The following is an 18,074-nucleotide window of genomic DNA, read 5'->3' as shown; positions in this document are numbered from 1 at the left end:
ATTGAGATAGAAATTTGCACAAGGCAGGGGATACGAACAAACTTTAGCCTTGGAAAAATCGAATTCTCAGTCCTCTCCTTATGAATCATAAGAAATATCTTTGCAACAGCTATAATTACAGAATGATACAAATTTAAATGAGGGGTGAAGACGGTCAACAATATGGAAGAGTAAACAAGCAACTATCTTCCACAAGGAAATCTGAGACTACACCATTCCCGTGTTTGCTTTGTCTAAATGGAAATGGTATCAAGGTGTCATGTTACTATGAATAAGTAAAATTACAAAATATAATACGTGTGTGTCGATAAACAATATTTCATTTATTCATCTCACTCGAACGTATTACCTTTAAAAATACTATAACACTTTCGCCAAATAACTTTATAAAATATGCAATGGTCTTTATTTATTCATTTTATTTCTCGATAATTCGATAAAATTTCTGTTTGCAAATTCAATAAAACCTATAGCAGAGGAAAATAGATTTGAAAAAGGAATTAAATTAACAGTCACCGCGAAGAATGACACATTGATAAAATGGTAAAAGGTGTACATATCGGAAAAATTAAGGATTGCGAGTCCTTTTTTTTCTTGCGGTCGATATTAACAAGGGCCACACTTTCACTTATCTACACAAGAAAAGGAGTTGTTTCAAAAACGATGCTTTTCAAAACACTCCTTTCTCTAAGCTGTTTTCAAAAGGCCCCGTTTTCATGAGCCTTTTTGGATCCTTTTTGTTTGGATGTTCGGCAAAAACGCATAAAAAGGATGTGTTTTGAAACAAAATCGCCTCGGTGTAGATGGGACCCACAGCTCTTTCGTTGTGATTTTGAATGATCACAGTACTGCGTTTTTATTTGAAAACAAACAATTTTGATGCATTTTCTTCAACCTTCCACCTAAGAGAATTGGGAGAATGTCAAATTGATCAATCGTTTGTTGAAAAAACCTACGACCTGATCAAGGGGAGATTGAAATAAATTTTAAAAGAACTCCTCGCTAATCAAAACCATCCCATTCATCACCCCAGCCACTTTCCACCTGAAAAAAAGAAAGAAAAGAGAGTCTCATTTTAACACTGAAACAAATAATTGTTATGATGCTTTAACCATACCACAGGAGACGTAACTTGACTTCTAATGACAAGATTGCCAAAGCGCGAGATGAAAGGCTAAGGAAGGGCGCTAAGGCAGGTGTACGGCAGTCATAACGTTAAGGTTCTTAGAGAGAGAGAAACAAAAAATATCCGCGATTAATCTGGACTTAGTTTTCGAAGGATTTAAAAGAAGCATATTCGTTAATTCCTAGACCAAGTTGTTATCCCTTATCTTAAGTCCTAGAAAATCACTTTTCTATGGTACACCAGTTTGTTCGCGTTGATAGCAGAGGAAAAAAATTGAGAGTAAAAACCCTGTTGACAGGCAAATCAAGTCGATGTTTTCTTTCTTTTCCTCCTAGCCCCGGTGGTTCGAATGATGGCTAACGCTATTCCGCAACTAAACAGAAACAACGAAGAGCGCTGTCCGCCCTTTGAAGAACTGGGCCCTGAACTAAAGTATTCACAGGTTATCCACTCATTCTCAAATACGAGCCCGTGCACAGGCCACCCAATCTCTAAGCCATACCTGTGACGTATCTTCCACCATCGCCAATTTAGAACTTAGTCCTGCGCCTTGGGATTTTCCGGGTTGAACATCTGAATTTTTCTCCTTAAAAGTCACTGACGGCTCCATATCAGCGAAGTAATCGGGCTCTCTTGAGCGAACTTCTATTCGCGTGATTTCAAATTCACTACCCAGTCTCTCTTCACTTCGCCGTCTTGATTTCGAAGACTTATCTGTTTTAGTTGAAGATTTTTTAGAACAAAGTTTTAATGCGTTCGAGTGCGTTGGCGCACTAGATTTCGATGGATAGCTCTCTTTATTGCGAGAGAGAGAGGAAGGTTCGTTTGATTTCCCCGCTTGCAGGGAGATATTAACATCAACATTGTTCATTTCTAATTTGTCCTGTTCGCTGGTAACACTCTGATCATCACTCCAGTAGTTCACACCATGCTCAGCAGTTGCTTGGCTTGAACGACTGCTCTAGAAAAAAAAAAATGGCAAAAATTAATAGTCGATGAAAATCCTTCATTATCATCTCTGTGCAACTACTGGTACTGTTCTTATATGAATATAAAACTTGCTTAAACCAATTCAGAAAATGATTGATGAGTTCCATCTACATTCTACAATATGAAAGATGATGTTATTCGGTAAACGACAAAGCACACTCGAAAAAGAACTCGGGGTGTTGCCATCAAGAGCCATACCTACAACCATCCGACCTACCAATTAGTAATTTGGATGCTCTACCACTAAGCTATAGGAGGTAAGGTCAATTGTGACGGTGATAAACTTCCTGCATACAGCTAGGGTAGGAATGTCAACACGCAGTGTAATGCTTTTGCGCAAACATGGTGTGAATTACAACTGGTAAATTTCTCTTATAGCTCGAAAATGCGAAGCAAAATGAAAAGGTTCACTTACGGGAGGAGCGAAAACAAGATTAAGCCTCCAAAAAACGACACAGTTACAAAGTATTTGGGGATAAGCCTTACTAATAAGGGCCTTTTTTAAATACATGTTCGACAGTCTTAAACATGTTAGTTTTTTTCTTTTATGGCTTTGATCCGTGAAGTTGTCTCTAAAAATACAAAGTCGGTGCTCTTCTAACGGTATAAAATGAAAGTAACTTCTATTCATGTTCCCTTACCGTTACGTCTGACCGCGGGGAGCTTGGGGACTCATCAAGTTCTTCCCATTGTTCAAATTCTCCCTGATCAGGGTCCCCTTGTGGGACAACTAAATCTGTAAATCTCTTAGGAGACGACTGTTTAGCTATTCTTTGTTTCTCTCGTTCCAATCTGCGCTGTTCCATCTCTTTTTTCCTCTCCTCTTTCCTCTTCTCCAGTTCTTGTCTCCGTTTTTCCCTTTCCTGTTTTCGAATTTGGTCGTTAGTATTACGTGTGGATGTCTCTACAGTTACGTCTGATTCTGGGCTCAACTTGTTCTCAAAGTCGATGACTCCACTGACATTTGTGGGACCAATGTTGCTAATCTTCTTTTCCTTCATGACATTATTTGTAGATACTGAAAAGCAAGTGAAGGCTGCTGGTCGTTTTTTTTCGTCTAGGGGGATGGGGAAGATGGGGGGCAGTCGATTTTCCAAAATTCCCCCTTTAGACTCCGTTGGTGACGACCGATTTCCCCCCCCCCCTTCTTCTCTCTCTGAAAACCATGTGATCTCCCCAAAATCCTCCGGACCCCCCATCTTCCCCCCTGAAAACCATGTGATCTCCCCAAAATCCACCGAACCCCCCCCCCCCGCATCTTCCCCTCCTGAAAACCATGTGATCTCCTCCCGACCACCCCCCATGCGGTAAATAATTACTGGTCCATAAGGACAAAAACCGAAAATGGTTATGATCATGACTGAAACATCATGATGAGAAAACGAAGAAAAAAGAGCTTAAAGCTGAAATAGGCGTACGTTATTTAGACAGGAGACAATATGCCTGGATTACAGGAACTTACTGGTAGGCATGCTCTCAGAACTGTTAAACTGAAAAGAAAAACAAAACACGAAACGTCAAAGACTGACAATAACTATAGTAAATCTCCTCCCCCTCTCTCCACCTCTCTATTACTTCGTGGTTGTTACAAACAATTATACAGATTGCTAAAAGACACTGCTGTTCCCAAGCAAGCGTAGGGACTTCAGCTGCTGATCCCAAGCGAGCGTAGGGACTTCAGCTGCTGTTCCCAAGCGAGCGTAGGGACTTCAGCTGCTGTTCCCAAGCGAGCGAAAGGGACTTCAGCTGCTGTTCCCAAGCGAGCGTAGGGACTTCCCGTTTTCATTCCAGTTGGTTTATACCTTCGGTCTCCCTTCGATGAAGTGCTTTTTTCTCTCTCCACCGACAACAACATTCGCTCCTAACACGGGTACCATGACCGATAGGGCAGAAAATGTAGCCGCAACTATTCTATCATCTGTTTCTCGCAAACCAATCAACATCTGCGGGAAAAAAATTTTAAAAAATCAAAATTGTGGTTCAACAAAGAAACAACACTATGTTACAGTTTTGATAGAAACGCGATTTTCTGTTATAGGAAGAAAAGGCAGGGAGAAAAGAAAGAGCATTTTGGTATACAATGAAACACCACCTTACGACGGTCTCATAACCCGTATGACTCCTCCAAACTGTTTCGATTTTCTCCCTTTCTGTTGCTATACTTATCCTTGTAAATTAGTTGGGACAATTTAGTTTTACTTCAAGACCACACCCTCGAGCAGATAATTTAGTCCAGCTTCGTCCTCTTTTTGCTGATTACCACATTGACGTTGTAACGAGAAGTACCTTGCTACTCATCTTTAAGTTATTGACCCCCCCCCCCCAACCTCATTCTTATAGTTTTCGTGTCCCAAACGACTTGAGAGGCGCGTCACATTCTAAGTCTAAAAGCCCATTAAAAGAGTAAATCCTGCTTTTGATCTGCTTATGATCAAATATTCATGGCCTTAAGGTCGTCGTATTCGCATAATGGTGCGAAATTTGGCTTCTCGTTCAAACAAGCTGTAGCCTGCGTAGCTACAATTTTTCTCGTGTGCGCGCTTGAAAGCGTTGAGCAGCAAAACGTAGAACACGAGAGGCGATAACGCGAGAACTTTGCGATCCGCTGCCAGTTTTACGTTTTCCCGTTCTTATATTCTATCATCTATCGGGAGGTTTCGCCTCATTGCAAGTTCGCCCCTACCACCTTTGCGAGCTCGCCTTCTGTATCAAAGGAAGTTCGCCCCTACACCTTAACTTGCTGAAAGATTCGGGGGCAAAATGGTAAAGGTCGGGGCGAAACTGTTTTACTTTAGGGGGCGAACTGGCAAGGTGGTTGGCGTTTGGGTAACCTGAATGCGATTGTAACCGAACTCCTGCTTTGACGTAAATGCTTTTCGTGCGTCGGCATTTTGAGGAAAGCAAAACATATCTTCCAGGTAGCAAAACTTCACTAAGGCAGCTCCAACAGCTGTCAGCTATATCGCTATACGAATTTCAAGCAAGCGAAAGGAATAGTGAGAGGCGTCTCAAGGATATCTGGTGTACCGTGTTCAGAATTTGATACTAAACTCCGGCACAGTGTCTTTCAGTAGCCATAAATCTCTACTGCAGTAAAACCATACCTGAGGTAGAATGAAATTTTCCAGAGCTTCTTCCTCAAAAGAGGTGGCATAGAGACCAAAATATTTGAGAAGAATCATCCGGACATGTCCGTCCCTGATGGACCATAGAGTCATTAAAATGGGAATACAGTGTTCCCTAAAAGGAGATAACAAGTTAAAGCAATTTTTAATTAAGTGTAGAAAGTAATCTTGGATTCGGTTTGTTTTGCTTACCTTTGCTCTCTGATCGGCCCAGAAAACTCGAACCTTTCTCTCAGCCAATCTAATTCAAGACTAAGCCAAATCATTTCTTGATGACTAGAGATTTCCCGCGTCTCACGCGGCTTACTTGGTTTGCGTTAGTTCTCATCTGTTTTCCGGTTTTTTTTTTTAACGGCCGTTAGGGTAACCTCAGTTTGGGTTTTACGGCACTAAATCGAAAAGCACTCTATTAGCAAAATGTCTCTGTTTGCCACAGTGAGTACTGCACACCAGGAGTATATTTCACCTTTTCACTTAAACACAATCTGACTGCTTGGATTTTTTTAAAGAGAAATCAAGAAAATCTGCCAACAAATATTTTTAGGAAAACAAAGATTTTGAGGAAGCCTCAAAGCCCCAACGACCTTCTCAAGTTAAATTAGCAAAATGGCTTGGAAATATGAAAGACAAATATTAAATGAAAAACATATAAATGTTACTTATTCATGTTGCTCTATGTCCTTTGAAAAGACTTTGGAAAACTCAAGAAACTGAAAAGTGCATAAAAAGCTTTATAGATCCTTAACTTCTAGAAGAATTCTGAAAATTAAGAATTCCTCCTTACGTTGGAAAAACCCGTCGTTGAAACGAGGTACACAGAATACAAGCTAAAACCCACTACATTTTGACAGTTTGGGTGGTCCGTGGTAGCCCCACAGAAAGGAGAAATTATTACCTGAACAGCTCGTCTGGGAGAACTGGGGAGAGGTTGCTTGACTGGTAATCAGCATCATTACCATCTGGAGGTAAATGGATTATTCAGCATTTAAAATTGATTACCACAAATAAAAAATTCCTGATATTGGAAGAGTTAAGGAAATCCTCCAATACGAGCAAATAGACGGAAGAGCACTCTTCAACAATACAGGCCTCAGTCAAACGAGGACCTCCCTCGCATAAAAGCGCTACACAAAGTTTTAAGTAAACCTTCATTGCCTTGTGCATTATCACTTCTGGGATGGTTTCTGTATGATGAGCACGGGATTATCTTACATTTGAGGATAGATAAAACAAGAGGGAGGCACTTCAGACATACTAAATAAACCGCAAGGAGGGAAAAAACATAGCTACAGATGACAAGGAATGACGCAGATTGTAGGACTCGATCCGTGATACGGCGAGAACAAGAACAAGGAATATAAATGACAACCTGTGTGAAAGGCAAATTGTGGTATATAGCAACGATATTATAAATAGTGAGTTTTGTCCTGTATCTGATGAGATAAAACGTTTTCCTCAGTTCTTTCATGAACCACTGAATTATTCCAACAGAACAGAATAGAACAGTTGGAATAATTCAGCTGGAATTCCGTTGGATCAATTTATTTTACGGTGACTTATAAGTCACCGTAAAATAAACATAAAAAAACTCAGTTGGTATTTTCCAACAGAGTTTCTCTCAGCTGTCAATTTAGTAAATTCTTGCAGATTTTATCTGTGATTTTCCGTGAGCAAAGTTAGGTTAACTTCCACTTGCAACATTGCGTTTCACCAAAAAAACCCCGCTGTAAACGACGATGGGTGCGTTTTGGGTAATAAACAACACTTTACCTTTGATAGGAGTCAGGAGATGAGGGAGGAAATTTTTCTCTGCACTAGGGTCAGCCAGAACAAATCTCGACATCAATCTCGGAAGCATTCGCTTGGCAACAAGCCTTGGTGGAATTGTTGTCAACTTGTAGGCAAGAGAACTGAAACGAACACACCCTTCGTTAAATAACCTACCATGCCAAAACCCTGAACACTTACAGCTAGGGGTGAGGCTGAGAGAAAGATTTAATTGGGGAGGGGGGGGGGAAGAAGGCTTTCAATCCTGCCTTTTCCCCACACATCCCACTTCGCGTCTGTACTAAATAGTAAGTGATTCGTGACTGAATAAAAAGGTAACATAGCTGGCAGTGAGAACACTCACACGTGTAACAGCTAGAGGGGAGAATTAACACAAAGGGCAAACTCCGGGAAACAGGTCACCCCATGGGTTTTAAGGGTTAAACTTTACCTCCCGTAATGAAACTTATAGGTAACTTCCATACCTGAAGAATTTTTCTTTCTCGACATCAGTTTTAATGGTTATTTGGTTAAGAAATGTCATTATCTCCAGAAAGCCGCTCCTAATAATATTAAAAATGCCCTATAATTAAAATCTCACAAATTACAAATTATGCAATTTAAAATGATTGATTTTCATGTTGAAGGGATATACATTTCTCTAAGGTAGGCTGTGGTCGGGGACTAAAATTAAATAAAATTCATCAAAGTCTTTTTAAGATAGAAAAGGTGAAGATCATTATTGCCTTCACTGAAAATCATTTTAAAAAACGGTGTGGTGTAAATTTTTAGTTTAATTTGAGGCATCAAAATTTTGAAAAACTTTCTCAAAGTCTTGTTACTTTCCTAGGACATTGACTAAGAACTCTTGGTCATTTTTTATCAAATTGAGAACGTTTTCTCCACCTCTGCCATCTATCAGGGAATGTATGAACCTTTTTATTCCTTTGCTATGAAGTTCCTAACCAAAATTTCAGATAGAATAAGATTAGCTTTGACAAACCTGAAGAATTCATCACCAAGAAGACTGGAAAACTGAGGCCGCATCTGGAACATATATCAAGAATGCAAGTGAACATTAATACACGAACTGCATACATAAACACATAAAATATGTAACTGCTTGGAGGAAACCGTGATTGAGATGGAGATGACTCAACTTGTGTATGCACAAGGTAAGCAACTTTTAGCCTACAGACCCACATAATAAACTAGAATAATTTTTACTGATTATTAAAACAATTTAAAATGTCTGAAGCTCACAAACAAAGAAGTTGTCATGCCACCTTAACAAGATAGTTTTAGAAACACAAGCAAAACAAGATAAGCTTGAAGACTTGATACAGTTTTTGCTCACAATCATCAAATACAAAGGTGACATTTGTTTCTGTTGTTGGCCTCAAATGGTTCAAATTACGTAATTCATAATGTGGTTGTATCATCAGCTAATGACTGCATGGACCATGATAAAAATCATATTGTGTAGAGTGGTTGTAAAAAAAGTATGACTGTCACAGCTGACTAAGTGGAGCAAATATCACAGTGGGTATTTATTCAATAAAAAAGGGGAGCAAATATCACAGTGGGCATTTATTTAATAAAAAAAAGTGGAGAAAATATCACAATGGCTATTTATTTTAATAGTAAAAAAATCTGTGTATGGCGTGTAAAACTACATAAATGCCGCAATAAGCAGAAAAAGTAGTTAGTATGTCTCCCATTTGTAGGTGGTTGTCAATTCTCCACTCAACATAAAAAACAGATTTACCTATTTCCCCTCAAGAAGTTAGTAACAATTTTGTCAACACCAGGAAAAAGAAAAAAAATTATGAATTTAAAAGTAGAAGAGCCACTCAATGTAGCAGTTTCATTAAATTCCTACACGATGTTGATGCAGTATTGTTTAAATCCATAAAATTAAAATGAATGGAAACCCTCTAATTAAAACCAACAATAAAATGTATCCAGAGCATTAAAAAAATATAGATATGTACCTGAGGGTTCTCATGAAGAAATAAACTCTGCATCTTTTCTCCAAAATTTTCACCTGCATCTCCTTAGGGGAGATAAATTAAAGACATTCATTGAGTGCAAAAACAAATAAATGTGAAAAGGAATGGTCTGTTTTGAGGTTAGACGGAAATCACATGTTGAATGAACAAACTTATGCTAGTGCTGCAGTTGGTTAAAAAAACCATTGGCAACTTTTCATGGCCTGAATTTGTTGGAAAAAAAAGACCTGGGAATCAAAATTTGTATAAAAAAACTGATTCAATATTTTCAGGACTTAGAGTGGAATAAAGGTTCACACGATACATGTATCACAGGTGTTAATTAACTGACTTCAGTATTCCATGTGACTAGATCAGATCATAGTTATCGACTAATGGAATAAATATTTTCCTTTCCTTAGTTCAACATTATAAAATTGCAATTTTTCAATATTGTCAATTTGAAGGAAACATAAATAGTTACCTAAATCTGTACGAGTGTCCAAGATGTCACTGACAAACATACCAAAGCCATATGCATCAAGGGCATGACCTGTCTTAAGACTAACATTTACTCGACCATCCTGACAAGAGAGACAGTAAATCAAGAAGTTTTAGTAGAGATACTAGTAAAGAAAGTTTGGGGGTTATGGTGGTGATTGCTAATTGATCAGTGATGTTGTTGACACCATAATAACCTTTAAACTCCCAGAAGTGATTAACATGCAACTTCTCCCTATAATATCCATACATCATCCAGCAAACAGATAATGAGAATACTCAAACATATTAGGTAAAGGTTTTTATCTTGATCTAACACCAAATTCAAGGAAATTTATAGCAGCTAGAAGGGAGAATCAACAATCAGATCTTGGGATTTTAACCCTTTAACCCCTAAGAGTGACTGGCATCTAATTTCTCCATACCATAACACCCCTGAATCAAAAATTAAGGTTGCAAGAATGAGGAAAATGATCATCAACTACAGAAGCTCTTGATTGTTGGAAAAATTCTACTTGTTAGCCCCTTAGGAAGTGTATAGAAAACAGAATGGAGAATATGCATCCTGATTCATTTCATCTTTCCACCGCAGTGCAAATATGTGAATTTTCATATATCTAAAATCTTCATTCACTCGGATGTTTATTTGGACCCAATTCATTGACCAGCTCCCAGTTGGCTTGTTAGCTCAATTGGTAGAGCGCTGCACCGGTATCGCAGAGGTCATGGGTTCAAATCCCGTACGGGCCTGAAATTTTTTTTTCAGGTCCTATTTACAACTACTAGTTTCAGTAGTGTTCTTAGCTGCGAGGATCTCCTAATTTCATCTTTCCACCGCAGTGCAAATATGTGAATTTTCATATATCTAAAATCTTCATGCATCCTGGTGTTAGGATGTAAAGGGTTAAAGGTTAGAGCACTGAGGTGACTTAGGTCTTCATTGCCAAAAAAAGTAAGCTATTTACTTAGCAGTCATGAACAGATGTTGCAGTATTGCTGGCCTTGCTGATACAGGAATAATTCCTAGCTTCTAATGCTAGGCAGTGTACAGTCATAGTTTCAAGAGACAACACCCTATTGGTAAAATACAAGTTACTTGAAGCAGGAATAACCTTTTCTTCAGGAGAAATAGACTTGGTGTCCCTTTGTGCTCTTGTTCCTGACAAAAACTTGAGAGACAAGAAACACACTACATCAATTTTGCAATAAAATTATTCACGATATGTTAAATAACTATACACAGATTGGAGAATGAATTACAAACCAATTAAGTTAGAGGGGTAAACTAAAAACAAAGCTATATATTCTAGTACACATTTAGTTCTTAACTTATGTAGATAGGATCTTCATTTAACACTTTTGATCATGTCAATTTATCCCACCTGTTGCCCTGAATGTCTTTTGTGGTTGGTCAATTTATCCTAGCTGTTACCCCAAATGTCTTTAGAACCACTACAGCACTTTCTTAATTAATTTATGCAAAATCATCTTGCTTATAGAAAATACTAAGTGAGGGACAGAAAGAGTCAATGAACAAACCAGAACAAATTAAGAGATAACTGGATTATTGAAATTTGCCTTCATATCCATCACAAATAAAACTATGGATTAACGAGCTGTTTCATTGAAAGATTATAAAAGTTGACCATTTTTTTCCTCCATTATTAATAAAAGTAAATTCAATTTTGACATAGGAAAATTTTAGACAGTACTACATTGCCATAATTTACAATTTCACATACATGTTACTGCTAGAAGTGTAATTATACATCTTTTAAACTTTTCTAGAAAGAAGAAATGCCATCTCTCTCTCATGAGATGTAAATTAATCTACAGACATAATGTTACAAAAAAAATTTCACATAATTTTACCTCATTTGTCAATTCAGAAAATCTGCAGACATGTTCCATTCCACCAAGTCTCCATCCCCAGTCATTATCACTTACATACACAGACGACATGCAGACATTGTTGTGTGACAGACCACCCTTAAAATTTCAAGAATAGAATGTTGCAAACTATCATAGGATATGCATCTGCACAGAGTTATATTGTGAGGCTAAATCCTTAATACTAACAATGCTCTCACTGCCTAAGGAGCGATACTCATGGTTGCTTCTTGTTAACAAAACTGGAATGAGCTTTGACAGGGTGAGCTTGTGAGACCTTACCTTACACAATTGTCCAGTTCATACCAGGCAAAGTTGCCCTCTGAACTATACACAATAGCATCTTATTTTAATTACAAAATGTCTGTTGAAGACATGGAGAGCCAACCTGCCACACACTTATTAAAACACCCACTTTTATAAACATTTGTAAAAGGGTAGGTCCCAAATAATTATTTTCCGCTTGAGCAAGCAAGTTACACATGTTGAAAATTTTCTGAGGAATCCTTGCCTAATTTTAGTATGTAGTATTTGTGGGGCTAACTTCTCACTAACCTAAGCTACATGTACTAGGGAGAAAGGGCAGTGCCTCAAGATTAGATATTTTTCTGACAAACCTTTTTGACCAGAAGTTTTCAGCCGAGAACACTGATATTTGTATTGTGATGTTCTGCTACCCATAAAATTAGTTAGCATCATGAAAGGAAGGTTTATTTTGCTAGCAAAACAGTTTATGTGTTAGGGTGCAGTTTCATTCTTAGGTTTGTTTTTGTGCGAATTAAGTGTGTGACTTTAGTGTGACTTCAGTATATATAGAGTTTGCCAAGTGAATATATTAGTTTGGCAGTTGTGTTAAGTTGCAACTGGTTATAACAGTTTTCTTAGTCCTTGGAAATGGCAAGATATAACAATCAGTTTGAAAAAGAGGAAAGTGACATTTCAACTACTGCCAATGTTTGAACTAAGGATTAACATCAATCAAATAATACTAAAACAATCTCAACACAGGTACTAAAAATAAGAACTTAAAACAGATCACTCACTGGCAAAAGCATGAAATAACTCTTGGACTTACCCTCTCGTGCAAAAATACTAGAGCTTCAACAACATTATAGAGTCCAGCAATTATCTCCATTGTGTCTAAACTCTTTATAACAGATTCTAAAGGCCTGACTGGTTCTGTCACCATACAAAACTCTTCTGAGTTATCATAGGACCAATGGTGTTTAAGAATGGCTGGATGTTTAAGAGTTTTGAGACACTGAAAAAGAGACATTAAGTCATGCATGTAAAAATGATTATCTCTTTCCTCTTTCGCCAGTGAAACTATTGTATTGTGATGATAAGAAAAAAATTATGTAATGATTTATCCTTAATCATTTTTAATCATTTATCATGAATTAGTAATGATATCAGGGGTTTTAATAACTCATAAGCAGCTGTGGATAGCATGGTAAGCACCCATGCCAGGAAATGGCATAGTAAGCTAATACCAATCACAAGAGCCTGCTCTCCAGCAAAACAGATGGCGCTAAGGTAGACCACTGGTAACCTTCTCTTAATGAAACCCCTTGATATCATTACAAAATTGACCCATTGACAGTGGTTTAACATCATCTGTACTCTTGTTGACATGGATATTCATCACAGTAGTCAAAATGTTGTGGAATCACAAGATGCAGCTGATTCAGTGCTCAACAAAAATTTTGACCACAGTGTAAGAAATATCATTGTCAATAAGAGTAAACACCACTCTAAACCACTGTCTATTTGTTTTTTACTACAATATCTATGTCAGATAAACAGTCATTCATGTTTGAGAGTTGTTAACCCTTTAACTCCCATGAGTGACCAAGACAGAATCTCTCCTTACTATATCAATACTGTATCAACCAAATAAGTGATGAGAATAAAGAAAAATATCAATCTGGGGATAATTAGTCAATTCAATACTAAATTCTCTGAACTTATACTATGAGAATGGTATGGTTGAGAGTAAGGAGAATTACAAATTTGATCTGGGAGTAAAAGGGTGAAAGGCATTGCATGACAGGTTTGTGCCAGCAGTACTGTCTGTAGTCTTATTGACAACAGCAAACTCACCAATCAGATTGCAACATTACTGCCCATTGGGTTAAAATTCCTTTTTGGCTCTGGGCACAAGATATTTCTTTTTACAGGTTAGATTAGTTGGCATTTCCTGTACAACTACATTGCACAATGACTGATTTTTTTGTAACAATAAATTGTTTGAAGCAGGGAATGACAGTGCATCATGTAGTTGATCATCCAGCATGGGTGAGGGAAGTCCTGAAATAGACTGTTGTCACTATACTATGTAAGATACTGATGTTTCTGCCCACAACATCAAAGGAACATATCATCAAAGTCAATTGCCTGACTGTAACCTGACTTGATTTTGATGACGACTTATAAGGTTTTGCAAATTTCAATCACGAAAATTAACGACAGTTGCTTTCAGAGTTACCCTCACAAGGATGATCAGACTTTCAGTGGACGTACATCATTAACGAACGTTGTTTTTTCAGGCAAAACCTCTAAGGCTGACGTGACATGACGTGACTCATTACCCAGTATAATCTGCCTTACCTGTGCAGCTTTAGAAATCCTTTCATAATCCCTATTCTTTTCCTTCCCTTTCTTCTCATGGACAAAAACAGTAACTTTGAGGCCATCTTGACTCCTTCTCGCTGTGTAAATACTCCATTCTTTGCTATTACATTCGACAGGTTCATCCAGCTCGTAATCCTTTTCAACACTACATTCTGATCCCATGGCAAGCCAATCGCACCATAAATGATTCAACCCAACACAAAGTAGATGTTCTTATCTTTTTGCCAGTGGATAATGTAAGACGAACCATTCATTAGTGAGCGTGACGTACGTCGAATGACACGTGAAAAGAAAAACTTCTCAAAACACCACGACGAACAGCTATTTTTTTAAACTTTCAAATGTTCAAGGATAAACTTCTTGGATGAAAAACGGAAGACTTCACTTTGCCATCGTGGAAACGGAAAAACATAAGATTTGAGAGGGCTCCTTACAACCTAAAGTCAGCAGCCATGTTTGGGAATATGCGCTCTACATATGTCAGCGGTCTATGCGTACTTTCTTCGTATCTCGGGGGTGGGGGGGACTCGTTTGTGTTGCTTTAAGTTATGATCTTTAACTGGTTCGTGTTAACGTCACTAAGATGACAAAGATCATGATGAAAAAGCCTTAGATCTAATAAGTTATGCAAACCATTAGAAGACGAAGGAAGTAGATGATAGGTAAATTTGTACATGTACCGTAACTGAGAATCTGTAGGCTGAAGAGAAGTGTGCTGATCACAATACAAAACATAGGGAAGCATAATTATTCCGGGCCTGCTAAATTATACTTACATTCGTGATGTCCGTTGTTAGTACTCAGGCTACATACCTGCTAAATTTTGTCGCAAATTTACGAGACATGCAAGCATTCTTTTCATCAAAGCCGACTTGAGGGTCCAAAATAGACTTCAATCCCGCATCCCGCAGCTATTCTTCATCCCGCCATTCCACTGCAATGAACATTTTTATCCCGATCCCGAACCCCCCGGATTAAACCCGAGTTTCTTTAGCTCACCACCAACTGATTACGTACTCTCGTCATGGAGAAAGGCAAGGACTTGCTGAACGCATACTTAACGCACATTTAAGCCTGGATAAACATTGCGCAAGGAAAAGCAAAAACAAGAAAAAAATTCCATCGTTTGATAGGGAAAAAAATTGTGTACTTCTTGGTACAACCTGATCGATTCGTAAACTCTGCAAAAGACGATTTCAATATAATATATGGTTAACATAACATAAACCTTCACTCATATCTGTAAACTAAGATCAACAGTTTAAAATGTTTTTGTGAAAAGTTCATAAAGTTCTGCTGTTATCCTCAACTCCCTTCTGTCGTTTTCCTTCTTCGTGTAAAGATCTTGGAGTTTAGGAGTCATAAAAAACATTTTCCCGAGTAAGAAGAACATAAAATCCCAATTGTTCGTTCTTGCTTTCTTTTCTTCAATTCAGTACCTCCCCCCCCCCCCCCCCCCCCAACCCTGAACTAAGACTAGAAGTATGATTGTGTTAACTTAAACAGTACATATGCAGCTACTGCATTAAAAACCAGGAAACAGCCAATCTTCAAATGGCGACAAACACGACCAGTTAATGTGTTCCGCTCAGCGTTTCTAGCCGGCGGTTCAGGCAATTTCTCGTCTGCCGCACTTTTCTCTTCTCTGACTTCCACTCTCTTTCGTTTACCCGTTATTTCTTGGATGGCAAAATACAAGTTGGCTCGGAAGACGGCATCTCTTTTTATTAGCTCTCTTTTGGCTTGAGCTTTCAGTTGAATTCTTTCAACTTCTTGTTTCGCCCGCTGGCACATCTCCTCGACTTTTTCCAAGTCGTCAAAGTACTTGTCTGAGCGCTGCTTGAGTTCGCGGAATTCTCTTTCACATTTGCCAACAAAACTTTTGTCTTTATAAGAAAGATTCCGCGAAGATTCCATTCTGCTTTTAATCGAAGTTGAAGCCATTTTTCGTTATGGAAACTTGCAATTATTCAAAACGATTTTTCTTCAAAAAACTGGCAGCTTAAAGGCTGCTGATAGAAAGTTGTCTCCTTTGCGTACGCTAACTTTTCAACAACTAACGTAACAACGGATTTATTTTCTTTGTTGTCATAGCGCGCGCTTTTACAGGAGGAAACGCTCGCGCTCACGCTTAACTGCATGCTTTTTGCGTACTGCATAGGAAGCGGCGGTTTTCATGGTCAGCGCGCTAGTCTTCTGAAGGCCTTGGTTAAAACTCTCATCAGATCATAGCAACGGATCTTATCGCTCGGAAGTTGATTCGCCGTGAAGTCGATTCACATGAAATGATTGTGACAGAGTACTACGGTTTTATTATATCAGATGACGCGTCCCTCCCCGCTCGCGCAATCCCATCGAAAATCACAGTGAAAGCTGACGTGTGTAGGGCCGGACGGGTTACGTGAACTACGGCCCCTTCACTGGAAAAAAAATAGCTCGGAGCTTAATTCATCTGTCAGCTTTCCGTATTTAGTGTGTCCGCTTCTTTACCCAAATAGAGTATTACCTTGTGAGGTAAATAAAAAAGTAATAATTCGATTAAAGAAATAAAACTTTGAATTTTCACCGAAGTTCGCTTTGAATTGTAAGTTTAACTTTTTAAAACCTTACAAGCTCTTAATCCATGACTTACGCAAGAAACAGCGGGCGAGACGATCATGAACCTTGGGGGTGGGGAAGAGGAGGAATAGCACTACTACTGAAAACAAGATAAGCATTGGTAATTAAGTTGAACGATCATGCTCCTGTTCAAATTTAATTTTTGTGGCATTTGAAAATTTATACGTAGAGTAGTCGCCTGAGGAATTTAAAAACTTTACTTACAGCCCACTCTCAGAAGTGAAATTTTAAGGACGTTAACGGGCCCTCCTCCAACAGGGAAATATAAACAATCAAATCTTGCCATTTTGAACAATGTGATAATATCCAACACATCCAAAGCCTAAAAAAATCCTTTTGAACAAGTGGCATTTAGCACAGCAACAACCATTGTTAAGAGAAATCTTCAAAGAACCGCTGATAACATCATAAAGAAAGGGGCGTTTACTCAGACGTACTAATGAGAGCAAAATTATTACGAAGGCGGGAAAATCGGACATAATAAGGGTCGTGTAAACACTTGTAACTGTTACGGAGAAAACTCGACGTACTACGGAGTCATTTGGGCCTGTCAACCCCAGTTTACACGGTAGCATCAATTAAGCCTGTTTCTAAAGCAGATAATACTTTCTGAAGTCTCTGAAGCCCGGGGTGACGCGTAACTTTGGCTTAATTATGATCCCGCCTATGCTCGTCTTATTCCCTATCCCGCCTCCGAAACGGAGCACATCCCGGTCTCTCCCTCCAATTTTCATACCGCATCTCTCGTATCCCATATCCCGCCTCGATTTTAAGCCTCATCCCCCATCCCGCCAAACCTATGTTGGACCCTCAGACTTTGTACAGTCGACTCAAACCGAAAATGTCCCGAAGAGTTCCGTCCCAGACTCGTCTACAGTCGGGACTTCAGGACCCACGGCAGTAAGGGGAAGGGTGAGGATCTAACCTATGTTAGACCCTCAGACTTTGCGCAATCGACTCAAACCGAAAATGTCCCGAAGAGTTCCGTCCCTTACTCGTCTACAGTCGGGACTTCAGGAACTAGGGCAGTGAGGGGAAGGGTGAGGATGGTTCTTCTCTATCTCTGCTCGATAGGTGTGGGTCGCCCAAAGGCTTTCAGGTTTGTAAAGGTTCTATAAGAAAATTAAAGTATGTCTTTCAACTCCCAACGAATAATATAGAAAAGGAAGTAATAAAAATAAATAAAAGAAATGGCAATTTGGTAATGAACACTTCACCAGGTGGCTCTTCTTGTTCACTGTTTCCAGACTGAACTGGAACTTAAAATGTTGGTTTTTGTGGACGGATGAAAACTGGAGGACCCGGAGAAAAACCCTTAGAGCAAGGAAGAGAATCAGTAACAAACAAAACCCACATGTGACGCCATGTCCGGCCAAAGTGGCGGAAGTAATTTAGTATTATCAACTGAGTTGATAACGTAAACTGGCCACC

General features: G+C 38.8%; 1 protein-coding gene across 1 annotated transcript; it reads right to left on the bottom strand.

Moving 5' to 3' along the window:
- Positions 1-303: 303 nt before the first annotated feature.
- Positions 304-14,509, bottom strand: LOC113671203 (protein-associating with the carboxyl-terminal domain of ezrin). The gene is made up of 16 exons (XM_089205188.1): positions 14,001-14,509; positions 12,466-12,651; positions 11,373-11,489; positions 10,613-10,669; positions 9,484-9,583; positions 9,003-9,064; positions 8,012-8,055; positions 7,494-7,571; positions 7,012-7,151; positions 6,137-6,200; positions 5,221-5,356; positions 3,919-4,059; positions 3,579-3,606; positions 2,758-3,134; positions 1,629-2,087; positions 304-1,044 (listed from the first exon to the last, which is right to left on the bottom strand). The coding sequence occupies exons 1-16, from the start codon at positions 14,184-14,186 to the stop codon at positions 1,003-1,005; spliced, it is 2,217 nt and encodes a 738-aa protein (XP_089061314.1). The 5' UTR covers positions 14,187-14,509; the 3' UTR covers positions 304-1,002.
- Between the last annotated feature and the right edge of the window lie 3,565 nt (positions 14,510-18,074).

Source organism: Pocillopora damicornis, chromosome 4 (assembly GCF_964200805.1).
Source record: "Pocillopora damicornis chromosome 4, jaPocDami1.2, whole genome shotgun sequence".
Classification (NCBI taxonomy): Eukaryota; Metazoa; Cnidaria; class Anthozoa; order Scleractinia; family Pocilloporidae; genus Pocillopora; species Pocillopora damicornis.
The sequence above is the reverse complement of the archived record's forward strand: the minus strand, read 5'-3'. Positions and strand labels throughout refer to the sequence as shown.

Coding starts and splice junctions, on each gene's coding strand:
- LOC113671203 (XM_089205188.1), bottom strand. CDS start 14,186: ATGGGATCAGAATGTAGTGTTGAAAAGGATTACGAGCTGGATGAACCT. Junction 12,652..14,000: donor GGATTTCTAAAGCTGCACAG/GTAAGGCAGATT, acceptor TCTCTTTTTCAG/TGTCTCAAAACTCTTAAACA. Junction 9,584..10,612: donor CTATTTCTCCTGAAGAAAAG/GTTATTCCTGCT, acceptor CTCTCTTGTCAG/GATGGTCGAGTAAATGTTAG.